Source organism: Ambystoma mexicanum, chromosome 1p (genome assembly GCF_040938575.1).
Source record: "Ambystoma mexicanum isolate Mex_15411 chromosome 1p, UKY_AmexF1_1, whole genome shotgun sequence".
Taxonomy (NCBI): domain Eukaryota; kingdom Metazoa; phylum Chordata; class Amphibia; order Caudata; family Ambystomatidae; genus Ambystoma; species Ambystoma mexicanum.
In genome coordinates, this window is record NC_090921.1 from 1332912036 (window position 1) to 1332933853 (window position 21818).

General features: G+C 43.8%; 1 protein-coding gene across 1 annotated transcript in view; it reads right to left on the reverse strand.

The window, feature by feature from the left end:
* Positions 1-21818, reverse strand: part of LOC138453740 (scavenger receptor cysteine-rich domain-containing group B protein-like) — a 157809-nt gene that overhangs the window by 123211 nt on the left and 12780 nt on the right. The window contains exon 2 of the mRNA XM_069606867.1: positions 3445-3753. Within this exon, the coding sequence (XP_069462968.1) occupies positions 3445-3753 (309 nt within the window). The remainder of the gene's footprint in view (positions 1-3444; positions 3754-21818) is intronic.

The following is a 21818-nucleotide window of genomic DNA, read 5'->3' on the forward strand; positions in this document are numbered from 1 at the left end:
AAATCGGCAGAATCGGCAGAATTACTGCTGCAGTAATTCTGCCAAAAAGCCCCATTGAGTCCAATCGACTAAAAATAAATGGGGACTTACACCGCCACTTGTAATCCAGCTGTAATTCCGCTGGACCAAGTGGTGGTAACAGTAATTTAGTTGGGCGGTATTCCGACAATGAGTTTTAACTCCTCTGCTATTGCTGTGAAAATCAAAAGGTATAAGAGACGTAGACTTACTTTGTAAAAGCTTCAACGTTGTAAAAACTTGCTTTATAGCATTATCAGTGAATTCAATCTTTTCTTGAAAAAAAGTCATAGATTGAATAACAGATTGTATTGTGTTCTAGAAATAAGAAAAGTTGATATGTCTACATCTGATTGGGTTTTGAACGATTTTCTTTGGGCTTTACGTAATGCAAACAGCAACAATCGTAAATCTGAAGTAAACCATTGCAGACCTCTATATTTATTGAGTATCATTTTACATTCTAGAGGAGCATATATTCGGTGGTATCTGACAGCAATTTCTTATATTTGAACTTCAGTAGGGGGCTAAAACTGAAGGTTTAAAAATTACTCATTTATGTGCTGAGGAAAAAAATGATTCCTTTAACTCATGAACATAAAGGATACGTCCATATGAATCAAAAGATTTATTTGGGATTAAAATGGAGAAGAGGGCAAACCATTTTTTTTTAAAATCACCTTGGGTTCAGTCCAGCGGAATGTTGAAGTTTTCCAAGTTGGGGAGATACACATTTTCTGTAATAAACCAGAACATTGGATGTCCATACTTGTGTGTAGAGCCAGTGAAGTGAAACGCAAACCCACACATATGTATATGTTCTTTAAGATTAAAACATTAATTGTCTGCGCTGTCCTCAGCCCACCGATAAAAAGCTCCCCTTTTGGACAGGAATAGTAGCACGCGCATAAATTGTGAGATAAAATCAAATCTTAGAATTGTTTGTGGGATGATAAAATAGCAAACGATAATGTTTCAGTATGAAAAACAGTTCATCTTGGATGATTTCCCAGAAGCAAACATGTCAGTGGACATTTGTCACAGCTTCAAGTGATGTTTGTAGGTCATGAGCATATCAGCCCCATGAGGTCACTGGTCCAGGAGTATCTGATAAGCATGTTTTCAATGATTAATGCTACACCCAACTCATTGACAGTTATAACATCAATTGTTTCCATAGTTTGAAAATAGCCTAGGAATATTCAACAGCACCCAGTTAAAGTTTCGGGTTGTTGATCTCCCAGCTGAAACGCATGCAATTTAGCTTTTGTCTGAACAGAAGAAGTGGAAAGAGAATGAGAACTATCATATGTGAGAATAGTGTGCTCAAATTGCAGATTTAAAATGTCGGCAAACAATTTGCCAGACGTTTTAATTGGGATAGAAAAGATATCAGATGTTAGCAAACTGAGCATACTGCTTCAATTAGTAGTGCAAGCCAGACTGCAGAAACTTAAGCTACTTAAGTAAATGCCCTAGTCTTAATAGAGAAATAACTGAGACAAGCAGAGTAGCCCACCGGCCTTTGTGCTGTGTGAACACAGTGGTAAATGCAACTGCTGCGGAGCATGGGAAATGCAGTTCAATCTACTAGGGATTAGAACTAAAATGCAGGTGTAAAAGCTGAAATTTACTAGTATTTAGCCTAAGGCTTGACAACCAGAGTTGCAAAGCAGAAAGTAAATGAAATACTCAATTGGATCAAGCATTACTAAAATAGCATCTTAAAAACACTGGGGTAACAAAATGGGAAAGTGAAGAAGTAGTTCATGAAAAGACCATCTAAGACTCGTATTTCCTCAAATAGCAGGAAATTCCAGCAATGGAAATCAACGCCTACGCTGACACAAGTCTTTTATGCAGTCGCTTAGCAAAGAGATAACGCATCCGTGAACCTGACCTCCGGTGACCATGTGAAATACAGTTCAACTGAAGGATCCTGAGGGTAAACTCCAACTTGATCTCTGCTGACTTGAGCTTGGTCTCTACTGCGTGCAATATGATTTGAATACATCATTATTTTGAGTTTCTCACACACCTTTTACTGCGCCATACGAGATTGGATGAAACTACGAAAACTTTATGATTCCATAAATTGAAAAGCACACATCCATAAGGGTGGTTGAAAGAATGTATTGAACGTGGCCCGTAGTCTGTTGTCAAATGGGTTTATGTTACGTCGATGCTATTGGTAAGTGTTCTGGGGTTGAATCCCGCCTGAAAAGAGTGTCCCATTCCGCGTCTCGCGTCTTTTGCTATGACATAACGTTTTCGTAGTTTCATCCGCTCTCGTATGGCGCAGTAAAAGGTGTGTGAGAAACTCAAAATAATCAAGTTTTTGCAACTGAGTAGAGGTACTCAATGCAATGAGCCTCATGACGACCCTGGCAGTAGGGGGTTAACAGGGCCGGTAGAGCAGCTGGCCCTGTTAATCCCCTACCGCCTCATTACGAGGTTTGCTCACGGGACCCGGTAAGGACGCCTGGTTTTACCAGGCGTCCTTACCGGGTCCCGCAAGCAGACCAGGATGCAAACAATGGGCCTGTAATTAACAGGCCCGTTGTTTGCATCCTCCCCATTCCCATTGAGCCCAATGGGGGCTCGAATGGGAATGGGGATGTACCGGCTCCGGGTTCCCTGAATGGGGAAATACTGGGTCCTCCAAGGTCGGAATGGCCCGGTATTTCCCCATTCAGCGAACCCGGACCCGGTACCCGGAATGGGGGTAGCCATGCCGCAAATAGCGGCATGGCAACCTCCAATATCGTAATGATGCCCAATGTCTCCGTAGCTTCCCACACCAATGCGACATTTTGTTTCGACAGAAATAAACCCCAGAAAATCCGGTCGCTGAGGTCCTTAGGTTGATATCCTCCATAGAGTTCCTCATCACAGGATGATTTGAATACATCATCTCCTCATCGGGAAGACACAGCAAGATGTATATTTCCTTTGCAACTTTACACGCAGAGGATCTTGTGTTTAAGAGGGCCTTTTGCATCAAGATGTAAATGAAAACATCCATTCAAATAAGGGAGAACATTTCACAACCATTGTAAAGATATTCTTGTCAGGCAATATTGCTCAGAGCAAACATACTGAGGACAACCTTTTTTATCACATTGCGGGAGATAATAAATAAAAACTACTATTTTACTTCTGGATCTACCGAATCTGAATTCTGTTTTTTGGACCCTTCCATGTCAATTTAAACGGCTTTGGGTTTAAAATTCTGGAAGTTCATGTTGGCTTCCCATCCAATATCACAGGAGTTGCCAACCCTGAAATTCTGCCTTCCTCCTACTACAGCTAATCCACAATTGGTGGCGTGCAATTCCTTCCTGGCCAGCTACCATTGAAGCAGAGGTTAGGGTTTATACTTTCACCAATATACATACCGTGAATGGGAATACATCCCCACATTACCTGTACATTGCACACCAGCGTCCTCATTATGGCCACAGTTATGTGTTCCCCACGGACTCCGAGGACACTCCGAAAGGGCTGCCTCTGTTCCAATGCATGCAACATCATCCATCCAGATCTGATCAATTCCTTCGCCATAGAAGGCACCTGCATTGGCTTTCACAGCATTTCCGCAGCCAACGCTTTTGCACACTACCTCTGCGTCATTCACATCCCAGCCATCATCACAAACAGTTCCCCACGTATTGTTGTAGAAAACCTCCACTCGTCCAGTGCAAGCGTTAGAACCGTTCACCAATCTTATGGGCTCTATAGAGAAAAAACAATAAGAAAGTGCAAATTAGCCATTTGTAGCCATATTTGGAACATGTAAATGTCCATAAGTGAAATATTTATGATTTGAACTCACGAGGAACAGAAAATCAAACACAGACTGCTTTATGGGATCCTAAACATGCCTCCTGAAGATTTTCATCAAGGGACAGAAGAAAAAGGCATCTAATATTTAGGAGACTCTGTGACGAAGTCACAGTGCCAACATCACATCCAGCTAACGGTCCTCCTGAAAGTACGACTGACAGGACAAGGCCTTAACTAATCCCAAACCCCCTGAGAGAGCAGAAAGTTACAAACCTTGTCCCAAAGCAAAAGGGTATTCGTGACTGCATCCCCCAAGATGCATCAGGTCCAGAAATCCAACATTCAGAGTGGATTCCAGAATGCATTTCAGGGATTGTAGACAATATATGCTATGGGGTGAAACAATAGCACATCCAGAGAGACCACTTTGTCAACAGTTGCTTATAATGGAAGGAAAAATCCAAAATTATCTTAATCACCACCCTAGCATCCGTGCTAGTGAAGGAGAACAGTTTTCTCCCTCCAGCAGCTGCAGAATTCAAAGAGATACATTCTCCTCCCCACCCCTCAAAGGAAAAATTATTTTGCACAGGTGGGAACTTAGTAGAGGTTTTCCTGTACCTTCGAAAAGGGGCAGCCAAGAGGCAAAGTACAGGGACTGCAGCAGGCAAACACCCAGCTTCTGCATGGGAAACAAACTGAAAGAAATCCTAAATATTGGCAAGTCTTTTAAAGACTTTCCTCCCCCTGCCTTGGATCCACGGGGTATCTGAGCAAGGAGCTGAAGAGAGGAGTTCTGTTGATAACGCTGGAGAGCCCGAGAGAAGGGGAACCCTTTAACCCCAGAACAGGGGTGTGCTGTAGTGAGGGGGGAAGGGCATCTTAAACCCAAGAAGAAGGGTATGCTCCAGTGAGGGAGAGAATAGCACCATGAACCCCCAAAAGAGGGGTGTGTTCCAGTGAGGAGGAGAAGAGCTCCCTGAACTCTAGAAGAGTGGTATGCTCCAATGAGGAGGAGAAGAGACCCATGAACCTCAGAAGAGGGAAGGGTGCTCCAGTGAGGAAGAGGTTATCCACCTGGACCCCAGTAAAGGGGGGTGTTCCAGTGAGAAGGAGTAGATCCTTGTAAGCCCAAAAAGGGTGGGTGCACCAATGAGGGGGAAGAGAGCATATTAACACCAGAAAAAGAGACCACTGACCCAAAAGAATGATCCCCAGAAGAGAGGATGTGTAACAGATGAGGAGAACCACTTGAACCCTAGAAGAGGGATGTGATCGATTGAAGAGAGAGAGAGAGAGATAGAGAGAGAAATAGAAAATAAATGCTTTACAAAGGTGGAACCCCTTGACCCCGGAAGAGGGGAGTAAGCAAGGGAGAGCCCCAATAAGGGGAGGAGTTTTGGGACACTTGGGAGGAAGCCCTAAAATCCCAAGAGGACAAGAGGCCTTCTGGTTCCCAGAACAAAAGTTATGAACTGACCTCTAGAAATCACCAAGCAAGAGACTATCCTGTCTCGGACTTTATGTATGCATTTTTGTCTGCTGTCCTTCATATACAATCTAGCTTTCAAGGACTATACTTCCCCAAGGACTATACTTCCCAAAAACCTTTTATTTTACAGCCATCCTGAAACAATGTGTATGCAATAGTCTTATGTTCTACTTTTGCGTAGTAAAATCTTTTAACTTTATTTTGGTGTCAGTAGTTGTGTGTTCTCTCTTCCATGTAACTCACACACAAATAAAGAGTCGGCAAGTATGTGTTAGGCTCCAAGAATATTAGAAATGTAAGTTTTATGTGTTCTGTGAACAGTTCCCAAAACAGTGTTTCTTACAACATTTCAGTGTTCCTTATATTCCTTTCACCAACATTCGTTGAAAGCACAGCTACTGTTCAGCAAGAGGAAACCATAGAAACTTCCAGGACAAGCAGATTAGCAAGAAATCTCAGTAAAGGTGTTTACCATAATTTATTTCCGATCTGCCTCATTTTGCAAAATATTTATTGCAGACATAGGGAGCGGGTGGACATAACGTGTCCGCCTCCATATCCCACTCTACCATACAAATGCGGGTGGAATTAAATCCAGCAGGGATTTTCGTGCTGTTGTTTATGCAATATATTCAAGGGGAGCCATCTGAAATTACCACAGATAAAGGCAGGTGGATTCCATAAGAATCCATTGTAAATATTGCCTGCAAATCCTACAATGCATTTTAGCACTGATACTTAAATACCTCTTTATGAAAGAACGATGCACATGCAAAATGGTTTACAGCCCCCCCACCCTTCATTGGGCAGATCCCTGATGTAAGTAAAATAAGGCACTGAGATAGGTTGAATCAGCCTGTGAGTTCTACCTTGTAATCAGAAAGAAGTCTATATAGGAACAGAGCTTGGATATATTCTAGAGCTGAGGAGTTCATATCATCAGCAAATCATTAGCGGCATATATATAGACTATCAAGCACTGCTTTACCAACCTGCGAAGTTCATCTGAAGTTACTTTTTCTCAAATATTACTATAGCTTTTAGAAGTGTGAGGCATTGAGCATAAAACACAATATAACAAACGTGTAGTAGTTTTATATTGCTATGATCCAAGTTTTGATCTACAACTTAAGAATGGGCATGTCTACACCAAAAGACTTTCAGTGGTGGAGACCTGTGGATCTCGGCCTTCAATAGCTCTCTGCTTTTCCGTACCAAGATATTTTAGGAGAAGTATGGATATTTGTGTTGGAAGCGGCTGTTAATTCTGTGGTGAATGGTGCAGCTTAATGCTTACGTTGAGGTACATTCCTCTAGCTCTTTTTGTCAGAAGATGTGGAGACAGAGAGCACAGGCAATTTCTGACAAGAGTTTAGAGAGTTCGGAGAGTTCTATGTTGCTGAGTTGCCAACGGCCCTACTGCCCTCGACTGCGCTTGAGTTTCCCCAGCTCTCCCATGTGGGGGCCACTGTGCCTTGTGCTCCCCCAGCTCCCCTCGGTGGCGGCCGCTGTGACTTGGCACATGTGGTTCTAAGTTGAAATCCGAAAAGCTGGTAAGGCGGTGTATTGGTTTCTTTGCTTTCATGCTGGGGGAACTGCTTCTATTAAGTGATTGGTAGAATAATTGGCATAGCCCTTGAATAGTCCCCCATTGCTTATCTCTGATTAAAGAGGTGGAGTACAGTGACTGTGGGGTCCCTTTACAGGGTCCCTTTGAAATAACTTTGCAAAGGTGTATTCTTAACTATACACCTATACACATTTATATTGGATTCATTTTTTTCAGAGCTATATACATCTATCTTGTTTTTGAGCGTTTGTCATGCGCTTTGCTTAGTAACCAAGGCTTGAACCTCAGCAGAAGCTGTACATGCAGTTTATTTCTAAGCAATATTTAAGGGGTTCGGTGACTGCAGGGATTTCCTTTTGAGCTGATATACCCTGTGCTTGTTTCTTTTTATTGAATTTGTACATTTATAATAGGTCTAGAGACAGTTGTGGACATTTTCTCTGATTTGCATATATTGTGTGATTTAGTACTGTAATTGAGCACCTAGCAGGGCAGAATCCTGTTACTTCTTCTTGCAAGTCTTTAAAGTCAACAACTCTTTGTGAATATGAGAGGTAATCACTCCTAAGAATGCGGGGTAAATCAAAGAGATAAAATCTTAGGAGTGGCGAACAGACTCCACTTGATAAAGAAGTGGTGGAGAATTTAAGGTCAGAAGCAATAAAGGTAAATGCTGGAACTCAAGGGAAAATTACTACTTTTTTTCAAGCACATCCCAAAACTTATTGTCAAGTAGTTCAATCGTTATCAGTCACTACAATGTTGGGAATCGGAAATGGAATGATTGAAGGGATATATTTCAGGTCCAGTTAGAAGCGACGTAGAAAGAAGAGTAAATACGTCTCCTGATGGAGGCCTGTCTAAGTCTAGAAGATGAAATTCATGCCCTTAAAGTTCCTTCTACAGGCTGTGTTTCTCCAAAAATGTTTGAATCACCAGTAAGCGAGGAGAGCAAATCTCATGTAATGAATGCTGAGGAGCAAGTGCATGAGTGCTCGTTGGTAAGTGACCGGTCTTCCTTGCCGTTCCATGGTGATGAGACTTTTCCTCAGGATTCCTCACAACTGGGTGGCAGTTCTCTCACAGCATTAAATCTGGTGCTACAGTCATTTATAAGATTATGCAATACCGGGGTTCTGGAGGTATGTTCAAAAACCGCTACTATAACAGAACAACGTGATCTTGTAGAAACAGGTAATTATCATTGCGAAAGGAGAAAGAGCAATGTTAATTTGAAAAATCTGAGTCATATTTCAAGAGAAAATGTTGTGATGCTAGACACCAGTGTCGACGGACTTGACAATATAAACACTGGACAAAATAAAAAAAAACTTCCATGTTCAGCTTGTGTCATAAATCCCCAAAGTATCTTATGAAAAGGATACGGTAACCAAAAAGGATACAATTGATAGGGGTCTTCTGGATCCTTGAATTCACACGATTTGATAGAAGTGATGTCAATTTAGACCTTCCAAATGATACAGCTCTCTGACTGGTAAAACAGGCAGAGAGAAGGATCACTGGAAAGGGTGTGGGAGAGTAATAGGAAGGCAGCCTAGGAAAAATAAAGCATAATGAGAAACTATCTCAACTAACATCTCTGATAGAATGGCAATAATGCAAATTCCAACACTAACTTGTAGGCTTAGAAATGGAGTATCCACCAAAGTCAATGAAGAAATCCAGGAAAGAAAACCAACGACAAAGGAGGGAAGGTTAGTAAGGGAGACTTATCCCGAACGGCACAAGGCTCTCGCTAGATACCGGGTTGGTGCACCACAGGATAGCATCCATAGTACAGTGCACAGACACCTTCAAATAAAAGTTGTAGATACACCTTCCTTTCCCACCAGGAACAAAACAAATTGGAATGAGTCCACCTGTTATTTCCTCACAGGTTCAAATCAACCGAGTGCTGGATACATGCAGACCAAGTACACGCAGCCAGGACAGCCGCGCTTGAAGAGTTCCAGCGTCCGCGTGTGATTTTACATGCAAACCAAGTACACACAGCCAGGACAGCCGCGCTTGAAGAATTCCAACGTCCACGTGTGATTTTATACGTGAACCAAGTACACGCAGCCAGGACAGCCGCGCTTGAAGAGTTCCAGCGTCCACGTGGGATTTTACACGCGAACCGAATACATGCAGCCAGGACAGCCGCGCTTGAAGAGTTCCAGCGTCCACGTGGGATTTTACACGCAGCCAGGACAGCCGTGCTTGAAGAGTTCCAGCGTCCGCATGGGATTTTACACGCAAATCAAGTACACGCAGCCAGGACAGCTGCGCTTGAAGAGTTCCAGCGTCCGCCTGGGATTGAAAGCGGAAACTTATACGCGGACAGGAAAACAGCATACAAATGAAACAGGATCCCACGTGTGAGAAGACACGCTCACAAAATCTGCTGAAGGCAGATACAGGAGATCGCGTGTGAAGGAACACGTCGATGAAGGCCAAAGAAGCAACTGACGGGATGCAAGGACGCAGAGAAAAAGTTCAGCTACCAAGACGCCAAAATGTTCAATCAGAAGCAGCGAGCCACGTATCCACGCTGCTTATAAACGTTCTGCCGTAAAACATGTGACAATCCTGAATCACGTGAATTCAACGACGTGAATAATGCAGATGTCGTTTTCCTGGTAATACATCAAACAACCTCCATCTCGAATAAAACGGTCTAGCAGTTCTATGAGCATAACCCGTTCTGCGTACAGACGGAGTTCCAGATCCAGAGGTAAAATGTCCAGCATGCATGACAGTGCCACCCCCCAAAGGAGCAGCATCTCCCCTCTTCAAGTGGAATTTTCTCAATAAAGCGGGAGCATGGATATTGGAAAGAGGTTCCCACGATCTGTCTTCTGGGCCATAACCTTTCCAGTCCACCAGATAATAAGGCCTGCCCGAACGTAATCTCATATCCAGTATTTCTTGTACCTCAAATTCGTCTGATCCTTTCACAGAAACAGCAACAGGCCATATAGGCAATCTAGTGGCATCAGAGCATGGTTTAATGAGTGAAACGTGATATACTGGATGCACTCGCCATCATTGTGGCAATGCCAGGCAGACAGGAGCCGGTTAATCACCTTGAGCACCTCATATGGCCCTATGTACTTGGGTAACAGTTTCTTTTTTCCCGGTATCTTCAAGTTCTTAGTAGACAGCCATACTCTCATGCCTGCTTTGTAGACCGGTGCGGGTTCTCTGTGAGTATCAGCATAGTACTTATCTCGTTTTTTATCCCGCTCCAACTGCTGAATTACCTTTGCCTGTATATTCTTTAGATCAGTGAGATTACGAACGGCTGCAGGAGTGTCCAAAGACAAACCAGAATCCAACGGAATGGATTTGGGGTGTTGCCCATATAGAGCATAGAAAGGTGAAGTGCCTATGGCACTATGGTAGGAATTATTGTAGGCAAATTCTGCTGCTGGCAGGACCGTGATCCAGTCTGACTGAAACTGAAGACACAAACACCGCAGGTATTGTTCCATAGTGCTATTGGTCCTCTCAGTCTGTCCGTCTGTTTGGGGATGATAAGCACTAGACATCCTGTCATCAATAAGTAATGCCGAGGTTAGTGCTTTCCAAAAACGGGAGGCAAACTGTGAGCCCCTGTCAGTAATTATCACTGAAGGTAGACCAAAAACCCGAAAGATATGCCTGATAAATAAATCAGCCAGCACTGCAGCTGTTGGTAACCCAATACAGGGAACAAAAAGAGCCAATTTAGTAAAGTAGTCTACCACAATCCATATGGTATTGTAACCATTATTACTTGGGAGTTCCACGACAAAATCCATTGATATCATGTACCAAGGTTTGTGAGGAAAAGGTAAAGATTGTAGTAAACCCACTGGTTTTCCGGGAGTGTTCTTGCATTGGATGCATACGGAACATGTAGAAACATAATCAATTACATCTCGTGTAATAGAAGGCCACCAACACCATCTCTTGAGCAGCTCAAGGGTTTTCTTTTGTCCAGGATGGGCTGCCACAATTGAATCGTGTCCCCAAGTGAGAGCCCGGTTCCGAGTGGTTTCTGTTGGTAGATAAAGCACCCCTTGTGTGAAAGGTAAATCGTTGTGGATATCTAGATTCAACTCCTGAACCAATCTTGGATTTTGTTTCACCCATTCCTGTAATTCAGATTTGAGGGAAGACTGTGCAGAACAACTACATATCACATGATCTGCCAACAACGTATTTTGAACCGGAGGATCTTCCTTCACCTCCTCACTGATGCGGGATAGAGCATCCGATTTGACATATTGTCTGGCAGGGCGATATGTGATTTGGAAATCAAATTGAGCAAAAAACATATGCCATCTAGCCTGGCGAGCAGTAAGACATTTCATAGTTTTGAATGCCTGAAGATTCCGATGATCTGAATACGCCAACACCTGATGTTTGGCACCAAGAAGATGAAGTTGCCATTCTCGAAAAGCATCATTGATCGCAAGCAATTCCCGTTCAGTAACGGTATAGTTCTGTTCATAAGGTGTTAGTTTACGAGACAAGAAAGCAACTGGATGCTCCTCTTTGGTTTCTGCACAGATTTGGGAAAGAACTGCTCCCGTAGCGACACTGGAAGCATCCGCTTCCACAATAAACTGACAATCAGGGTCGGGATGCTGGAGTACAGGTGCAGTGGTAAACGTTTCCTTTAGTGTTTCAAATGATTTTTGGGCGTTCGGATTCCAACAGAATGGTACTTTGGAACTACTAGTCAAGGCTGTCAATGGGGCCACTATTTTGGAGAAGGAAAGGATAAATCTGCGATAGAAATTCGCAAAGCCTAGGAATGACTGTAGAGACTTGACATTATGTGGAATAGGCCAATTCAATATAGCTTTCACTTTGGAACGGCTCATTCGGACACCGTGGTTGGTGATATCGTAACCCAGAAATTCAACTTCCTGTGTATGAAAGACACATTTCTCTGCTTTTACAAAGAGTTTGTTCTCTCTGAGCCTTTGTAGAACAGCGGACACATGTTTTACATGTTCTGAAAAAGATGATGAATATATCAATATATCATCCAAATATATCACCACGTACTGGTCCATCATGTCTCTGAAGATGTCGTTCATGAAGAACTGAAACGTGGCTGGAGCGTTACAGAGACCAAAAGGCATCACCAGATATTCGTATAGGCCGTACCGCGTCTTGAAAGCGGTCTTCCGCTCATCGCCTTCACGGATGTGAACCAGATTGTATGCTGCCCGTAAATCTAATTTAGAAAAATACACAGAAGTGCTAAATTGATCTAACAAAACATTTAACAAGGGTAATGGATATTGGTTCTTTGTGGTGATGTTGTTAAGAGCCCTGTAATCTATGCATGGCCTTAAGTCTCCTTCTTTTTAGGAACAAAGAATAATGGAGAGGCAGCAGGCGATTGGAATGGCCGTATGAACCCCATATCAAGAGCCTTATCAATGTAGTCTTTTAAGACAGCATCTTCTTTGGGAGTTAAAGAATACACACGACCAGTAGCCCCAAGAATTAGATCAATCGGATAATCATACTGTCTATGAGGAAGCAGCTGTTCTGCTTGGCTCTTGTCAAAGACATCTGCATATTCAGTATATTTACATGGTATATGTGTACTGCTCAGATGTATGACACTGATAGAAAAACCTCCCTCCATAGAGGCCAGAATATGTGATTTGGATGACACCCCTTGATGGTAAAGCAATGTTCATTGCAATAGGCAGAAGGATATTAAATCAATCCCGTAACCCAGTCAATGGTTGGATTATGAAGAGTCAGCCAGGCAAGACCAAGCAATAATTTGTAATGAGGAGCCGCGATGACATCAAAAACCATTTCCTCTGAATGCCCATTTGATAAAGTCATTCTAATAGGTATAGTCTCCTGAGTGACCATACCTGAAGTCAAGACTGACCCATCCACAGTGCTCACTGTTTCAGGTTTGTTTTTGGTTATCAAGGGTATAGAGCATTTTTTTGCATATGTAATGTCGATGTAATTATTTGTGGCTCCAGAATCAACCATGGCCCTGGAAACTAACTCTTGATCAGCAAAATGTAATGTCACCTCTACAGTTATAGTTGTATAAGCTGGAATGGTACAGGAGTCCGATGTAACACTCGACACAGGGACTCCTTCAAGTGTCGAGTTTTGGCGTTTCCCGAACGCTTAACTGGTTTTTTGGGACATGTAACCAGTAAATGCTCAGATGAACCGCAGTACATGCAAAGATTTTTTTTTCTACGGTTTTCCCTTTCTGCATTAGATAATCGGCCTCTCACAGCACTGATTTGCATTGGTTCAGGATCATTAGATGAGGCTGCTGGTACCTCAGAACGAACTGATGCTTGCAAGAATGGTTTTCTCTCTCCTTTACGAGCATTTCTTCGAGCATCGATTTGTAGAATCTGATCAAGCAATTCTGTGAACCCCGTAAGGACCACAGGAACCGTAGACAAGGCGTCTTTTAGTTCTTCTGAGAGACCCTTGTAAAAAACCGCGGTTTTCTTATCTTCAGGCCATTGGGTCTCGGCGGTTAATTGATTAAATCTGGCTATGTAGGCTATTAGTGTTTGATTACCTTGTTGTAGGTTAAGCAATTCCAGATCTGTGGCTTGAGTAGAATAACGCATATCACAGACCTTGCTCATGGCAGATAGAAGCTTGTCACAATCGTACAACAAAGGACTGTTAGTCTCCAATAAAGGATCAGCCCAAGCAGCAGCTGTGCCGCCCAAATGGGAAAGCACGAAGGCCGCCTTTGTAGTTAAATCAGGAAATGAGTTAGGCCGGCACAGGAAATGGAGTCGGCACTGATTGACAAAGGTTCTATAGGTTTTGGGATCTCCTGTGAACCTTTCTGGAGGAGCCAAAGGAAACTGCGTTTGCATAATCACTTGAAGGTTTTCCTGTTGTGGTACCGGGGTACCGGATCCGGATCCGATGGCAGCTGGAGCCAGTGTTCCAGTGTTCCCTGGGGAGCAGTCCGAATAGCGTCTTGCATAACATCCATGCGATGACGCAATGTGTCCTGTGCCGTAATCATTTCATTTCTCAAATCTGTGATTAATTGGGTCAGAACCGTTAAAGGATCCGTACCCTCCATGGCTTCTGATTCTGTCATAAATCCCCAAAGTATCTTATGAAAAGGATACGGTAACCAAAAAGGATACAATTGATAGGGGTCTTCCGGATCCTTGAATTCACACAATTTGATAGAAGTGATGTCAATTTAGACCTTCCAAATGATATAGCTCTCTGACTGGTAAAACAGGCAGAGAGAAGGATCACTGGAAAGGGCGTGGGAGAGTAATAGGAAGGCAGCCTAGGAAAAATAAAGCATAATGAGAAACTATCTCAACTAACCTCTGATAGAATGGCAATAATGCAAATTCCAACACTAACCTGTAGGCTTAGAACTGGAGTACCACCAAAGTCAATGAAGAAATCCAGGAAAGAAAACCAACGACAAAGGAGGGAAGGTTAGTAAGGGAGACTTATCCCGAACGGCACAAGGCTCTCGCTAGATACCGGGTTGGTGCACCACAGGATAGCATCCATAGTACTGTGCACAGCCACCTTCAAATAAAAGTTGTAGATACACCTTCCTTTCCCACCAGGAACAAAACAAATTGGAATGAGTCCACCTGTTATTTCCATACAGGTTCAAATCAACCGCGTGCTGGATACACGCAGACCAAGTACACGCAGCCAGGACAGCCACGCTTGAAGAGTTCCAGCGTCCGCGTGTGATTTTACATGCGAACCAAGTACACGCAGCCAGGACAGCCGCGCTTGAAGAATTCCAACGTCCGCGTGTTATTTTATACGCGAGCCAAGTACACGCAGCCAGGACAGCCGCGCTTGAAGAGTTCCAGCGTCCGCGTGGGATTTTACACACGAATCAAGTACACGCAGCCAGGACAGCCGCGCTTGAAGAGTTCCAGCGTCCGTGTGGGATTTTACACGTGAACTGAATACACGCAGCCAGGACAGCCACGCTTGAAGAGTTCCAGCGTCCGCGTGGGATTTTACACGTGAACCAAGTACACGCAGCCAGGACAGCCACGCTTGAACAGTTCCAGTGTCCGCGTGGGATTTTACGCTCGAATCAAGTACACGCAGCCAGGACAGCCGCGCTTGAAGAGTTCCAGCGTCCGCGTGGGATTGAAACCGGAAACTTACACGCGGACAGGAAAACAGCATACAAATGAAACAGGAACCCACGTGTGAGAAGACACGCTCACAAAATCTGCTGAAGGCAGATACAGGAGATCGCGTGTGAAGGAACACGTCGATGAAGGCCAAAGAAGCAACTGACGGGATGCGAGGACGCAGATGAAAAGTTCAGCTACCAAGACGCCAAAATGTTCAATTAGAAGCAGCGAGCTACGTATCCACGCTGCTTATAAACGTTCTGCCGTAAAACACGTGACAATCCTGAATCACGTGAATTCAACGACGTGAATAATGCAGACGTCGTTTTCCTGGTAATACATCAAACAACCTCCATCTCGAATAAAACGGTCTAGCAGTTCTATGAGCATAACCCGTTCTGCGTACAGACGGAGTTCCAGATCCAGAGGTAAAATGTCCAGCATGCATGACAGCTTGAACCACAAATAATTAAATCAAGGTTACAATTTCACTCAAAAAAATCAAAAAAAAAAATCAAAAAAATCAAAAAATCTTAAAAGTGTGAGAAAAAGTACTAGTAAGGTTTCGAGGACATTTCTAAGGAACATTTTCAAGAGAACAGAACTCGTCAAATGTCATAAAAATGATTGCTTCTGAACACAAACCAATAATAATTAAAGACACACAACAGCTATTGGAAGAGAATGAGAATGTGCAATTCCAAATCCACAGCTCACAGGAATAATAACGATGTGATTCAAACTGGAGAAAAAAAACTAGGAGTAATTAAGGAACCAAAAAGAAGAAAAAGAGATATTTGAATCTGTATTTGAGGATTTGAGGATGATCATGATATTTCCATGACTAGGTCAATTAGCACTATTGAACATCATTACTGAATTAGAAGAAATTACTACATCAGACTTAAAGTTTGTTGACCATTCTGATGGATTATGTCTGGGTAAATTTTGGGAGAAATCTGAGGGCGTTCCCATATTTAACCTGCTTAAGACCCCCCTCAGGTAACCAAGAGAAGGGTAAGACTGCCAGATTCTGACCCTGGGAGTGAGGTTGTGAAGGGGTACTACTGGGATGGAGGGTCTTTGAAGTCGTATGCCCGAAGATGAGATCTGATGCAATAGACAATTGGCCAGGGCGTCCCAAATGGACAAAAACTCTAGTGACTTAGAAACATTATTATAAAATGTTTTACTCATACTGAGTTTTTGACATGGCATATTGATTATAGTTACACAGGACAGAAACAGACCATTAATTATGGACATCGGAGACAAATTGTACAAAAACATAATATACACTACAGATGGGTACCATTTTTGTCTGGAGTCCCCATGACTAGTGGTGCATGCTGGTTCACACAGCTGGCAGACGACGGTGTTGACATTAAACACTGTGAACAGGATTATCAACATGGGTGTGTTTCGGCCGCTAGTGAGCGTTGGAAGGTGCTCAGGATAGAGTGGCCTTCATCAGGGCGGAGAAAAGAATGTTGTAAACACACAATGAATGATTGGTCCTGTGTGGATCTGTGGAATGACAAAAAGTGGAGTCAGACACTGAGGGTCCATTCGGGTATCTCATTGAAAAATGTAGACAAACTATTATTGCTATTATTTACAAAACCCCTTTGGAAGGGGTGCTTACCCTGTGATCCTAGGGATACACGACGTGGGACTCTGCTTACATCATTTGAACAGAGTTCAGGTAAAGATGGAGATGGGTCTGTCACGGCCTAATCGATGGCAGGCTGTGAGGACAGAAATTATTGGTCAGGTGGTATTTGCGTCAAGTTCATGCATATGTGTGCAGAACATGCAATGGGCATCTCAGTGCACCGGGTGGTGTTCGTGTCAAGTGGGTGTAAAACATGTAGAGGGCATCTCTGTACACCAGATGGGTATACCACAGATATGTGCGTCCCAGGCGGAGAGGTGGTGTGGGTGAACCCGGTGTGTACCTTGTGGTTAGTGAGGAACCAGGTGTCCATTATGGAAGGAGCAGGGCACCTCTGTGATCCCTAGAAGGAACCGGATTGGATTATCGATCCGGACCGAGTGGATGTCTGGCATCTAGTCTGTGAACCCAGTATAGCTGTAATCATACCCACCTGGTGACCTACGAAAGGCAGGCAGAGGGTGCACTATGTTGGTGTAAAGATGCTTAACATGCAGTGCGTGAATGAAGATGATAAAGGACCCCCGCAGGGACGCGTTGTATGGGGAGGCGCCCGATTTGTGCAATGCCGAGAAAAGGTAGTTTGTGTGCGTGGGTCTGAATCATCGGCATCTCATGTGTGCTCTCGGAACAGAGCATCCAAGCGGAAACACATTCCGCAGAGTTGAGTGTTGGAGCTGTGCCGCAGTATATAACCGCGTCCGTATCAATGGTGACAGACAGCCGTCGTGCATGAAGCGGGCTGCTCAATGTGGTGGCCATGTTGGAATGGTGTTGGCCTGAAGATGTGGGTCTGCCGTTCCTGGAAAAAAATGTTACTGTTATTGTCAAAAGTGTTCAGCTCAACTCGAAAGGGTCAGAAGGGCAATAATAATAATTCCCGCTGCGGCTGATCTGATCGTCGTAGCGGGAAGGGACCCATAATGGATGCACAGATACATGGAACAAACCATTGGGATGACATAGCTGTATGCAATCTAGATAACATCAGTGCTATTGCAGCCCGTGAGGGTCAATACGTATATGCATATCAGTCAATAATTAATAACTGTTTGACATTACAATTTCGAAATTGCACGGTAGTACAAAGTGCAAAGTAAAGATGACAATGGTGCCAAACGGAATATTTGCCGTTCTTGCTACAGTAATGATGACAGTTGGACCAACAAAAAGAAAAGCAAACATGTTGTCACAAGCAATCGAAATAGCATGATTGTATATATACTCAAATTAACATTGGTGCAAAAAAGTGCCATGTGTCAATGAACAATTGTCAACGGGTTGATGTTACAGTTTACTAGTGGCATGATGTTTTTTTTGAGAGGGTGCCACTGTTTTTGGTCAAATGCCAGTGTTTATTGAGTGTACCTTTGATCAAATTACTTAATGGGCTGTATGTTGTCACACAGACCAGCCTGTCCAGAGGTTCTCGAGTTTTAGGAATTAGACATGTCTCCCTGCAGGTGTTGGCTGCCCGTTTCTTGGACATTTTCACTGCTTTTTTGGGGTACCCTCTGTCGAACAACCTTTGTTCTTTGTCGATGTTCTGCGTGTTGAGTAAACTTGCTCTTCTCTGTACTGTTGCTCCTGATTGGCAGAGACTGCCCATATGGCAGATTGTATTTGAGACCCGCTGGATGGTAGCTGGAGAAATGGAGAAGACTCTTCTGGGCATTTTATCTGCGGAATAGTTCTGTTTTTAGTTTGGTGTCAGACCTATAGATGTGTAGATCAAGAAAATCGACAGCGTTGGAGTCCCAGTGGCCGAAACACACCCGTGTTGACAATCCTGTTCATAGTGTTTAATGTCAACACCGTCATCTGCCAGCTGTGTGAACCAGCATACACCACTATTCGTGCGGCCCCCAGACAAAAATGGGACCCATCTGTAGTGTATATTATGTTTTTGTAAAAATGGAATCCGATGTCCATAATTAATGGTCTGTTTCTGTCCTGTGTAACTATAATCAATGTCATGTCAAAAACTCAGTATGAGTAAAACGTTTTTATAATAATTCTTCTGAGTCACTAGAATTTTTTGTCCATTCAGGACGCCCTGACAAATTGTGTATTGGATCATTTCACTTACCTGGGCAAGTTAGGGAATTGCCAGGAGCCCCATAGTAGATACTGAACATGAGATCTGGCATCCCCTTTTCCTAATCCCGATCTATCCTACCTCCCCTCTACTATCATAGGATATTGTCACGCATGTCCTACCCTACCCCAAGACCTTCAGTCAAACACTCACACTCAGAGGAAAGCAAGGGAATGTAAAACCCCTTTTTCTAACTATAACACAGAATTATGCTCCCGCTCCTTTAATATCATAAACAACTGTGAGATACAATCTTTTCCTTCCCTGTTAACCTCATTTACTGAGGGTACCAGAGTAAAAGAACTAGAACCACCTTCTTATCATAAGACACACAATCTTCTTTTCCCCAAGTATCACTCAAGTATTGTGACGAAGAAGATGAAATCAAGAGGAGTACCGATGCCCTATGAGAAACAGCACTATGGTACTGGGACAAAGAATATGCAGATAAAGGCACATCAACCTCTTCATGGGCCATGTCCCACTAAAAAGGCTAGGCAGGGTCAGGCAATTGAAATCAACCATGCCCACCTGCAGCCTATCAAGTCTTCAGGACAGTATTAAAGGAACACTATCAATCAGAAAAGAGAGTGACTTGGGAGGATAGCTGAGGAGCTGTGGCTGGCCAGGACCAGCTGGAAGAAACAGGGATGCTGAGACGCCAAAGGTCTGTGTGAGGAAGCATCTGGGAGAAGCGTGGCTAACGACCCCCGTTTCAAGCAAATAATAGAAGTCCAAAAAAGGGAGCTGGTAAGTGTGCTGATCCCTCGTACATTGGTAAAATGAAATGCTATTTTCCCTGGGCCAGGACAGGAGCCCAGGAGTGTCTGAGGTGCAGATGGGTAGATCCTGGCCCCTGATAACAAAGATGTTAACCCAAGAATGAGGAAAACACCATTGGTGAGTGAAGCGCAGTGACAGTGGCCCGGTGTGTATTGAAGACGAGGAGACTGGAGACGTGTCTGGTGAAATTGACAAAGGGAATTATAAGGACACATAGTGGCAGAGTGGTCGCATGTATGATTAAATGTTCTCGAATGACTGTGTAAAGAAAGGAAGTGTCTGCAAAGAGGTGAGCTGTGCGCGGACATGAAAAGTGAGCAAAATACAGATCCTAAAAAGGGAGAGCTGTGTGAGAAATCAAGGGAGCAAAATTACAAAAACTGATTGGAAAGTGTTGACAACAAACTACATGTGTAGGAAAAGCATTGGGGTGGCTACCAGGTGGGAGATTGATCCAGGCTGGCTGCAGAGACCTCAGAATAAGGAAAGAAAAGCAATGGGGTGGCCACCAGGCAGGAGATGAATCCAGGCTGGCCGCAGAGACCCCAGAATGAGCAAAGAGTGTTGGAAAAGCATTGGGGGGGGGGGGCACAAGGTGGAAGATTGATCCACACTGGCTGCAGAGAACCAGAATAAGGAAAGAAAAGCATTGGGGTGACCACCAGGTGGGGGATTGATTTAGCTGGCAGCAGACACCCCACAATAAGCAAAGAGGGTTGGAAAAGCATTGGGATGGCCACCAGGTGGGAGATTGATCCAGGTTAGCTGCATAGACCCCAGTAAAGGATAAGGCACTTGGTTACGCACCCTGCAATGGGTGGACCGTGTGGTCTGACATCTGCGCCACGACCAGCAGAGCCCTATTGGAAGCAAGGAGCTGCATGATCTAATAAAGGAAAAGCTAATAGGACTTGGTTCAGAATGGGGAACTTACCAAGCAAAGGTACAGTGAACTTCTTTTGCCAAGTGAACTTTGTGCCAAGTGAACTTTTCTTTGCCAGGTGAAACCTGAGAGACTAGTGGAACTTTATAATCCTGTGGACCTTAAACATGGGGAAGGGAGCTGCAGGAAGGTTCCATTGTCACATTAACTTTACTTTGAGCACTATGGAGTTGGCCAAATCCCTTTCACCCTATTATTGTGTAGAAGTGATGACAATCCTATGTTTTGACACTGACAGTGTTTTGTTTTGGACTGACAGACTTAGACTTCCATTCGTGTTATATCCGTTAGGGAACATTCCCATCTTAGACTTAGGTCAAGTTAGGCGTTACACCGTCCTGACCATGGAGAATACAGGTTTTCAAACTGTGTTTCACTTGTCTGTGTTGTCTCTTGATACCATGCCTGTCTCATATGTGGTGTCAGTAGTGGGATGCAGCTCAACGGAAAAAGGTTGGGGGACCCTAAAATATGAAAGGTTAAGTGATAGAGCCTCAGGTCCCTCAGTAGCCACCAGAGGGTCTATTGGGGTTGACATTTACAGTAGTAGAGACCAAGTGATCCCTCCTGGAGAAAGAAGATTCAACTCCACAGATTTAGTATTGATTCCACCTCCAGGCACTTACATTAGAATAGCACCTTATTTAGGACTGGCCTGGGAATTTGGGATGGACATTTTGTCCGGAGTTATAGATCGAAACTTCAGAGTGGATGTAATAAATCATGAAAAGAATCCATTTCGAATTTCTCGAGGCCATAGGATTGCTCAAGTGGTGCTGGAAAGGGCTGGGATCCCTAGAATACAGGAGGAAAGCGTTGATGAGGGAACTCAAAGATTTTGGAAACCATGGGGGTCCCTGATTACTCTGTTGGTTCAAGATCTCAGACAGGTGGAAGGGGACCAGAGGATGGAAAGGCAGAGGAGGATCAACATTTTTTTCCTGAATGATAGAAAATTCAAAAATGGGATTCAGAAATAAATGCTAACCCTGTCCATACAAAGACTAAGGGCCTCATTACACGGTAGGCGGTAAGGGTTTACCGGTACCGGTATTTTACCGGTACCGGTAAATCCTTACCGCCTTACTACGAGGTCCCTTTGCGGGGTGGGGAATTTAACGCCTGCTTTTTGCAGGCGTTGAAAATCCAACCCGCAAAGGGACCAGGGTGCTAATTATGGTACCGCAATTTGCGGTACCGTAATTAGCGCCTTCCACATTCCAATTATGCCCTATGGGGCAAAAATGGGAATGGGGAAGGGCAATGGAGGAAGGAGGAATTACCGCCCCAGCAACCTTGG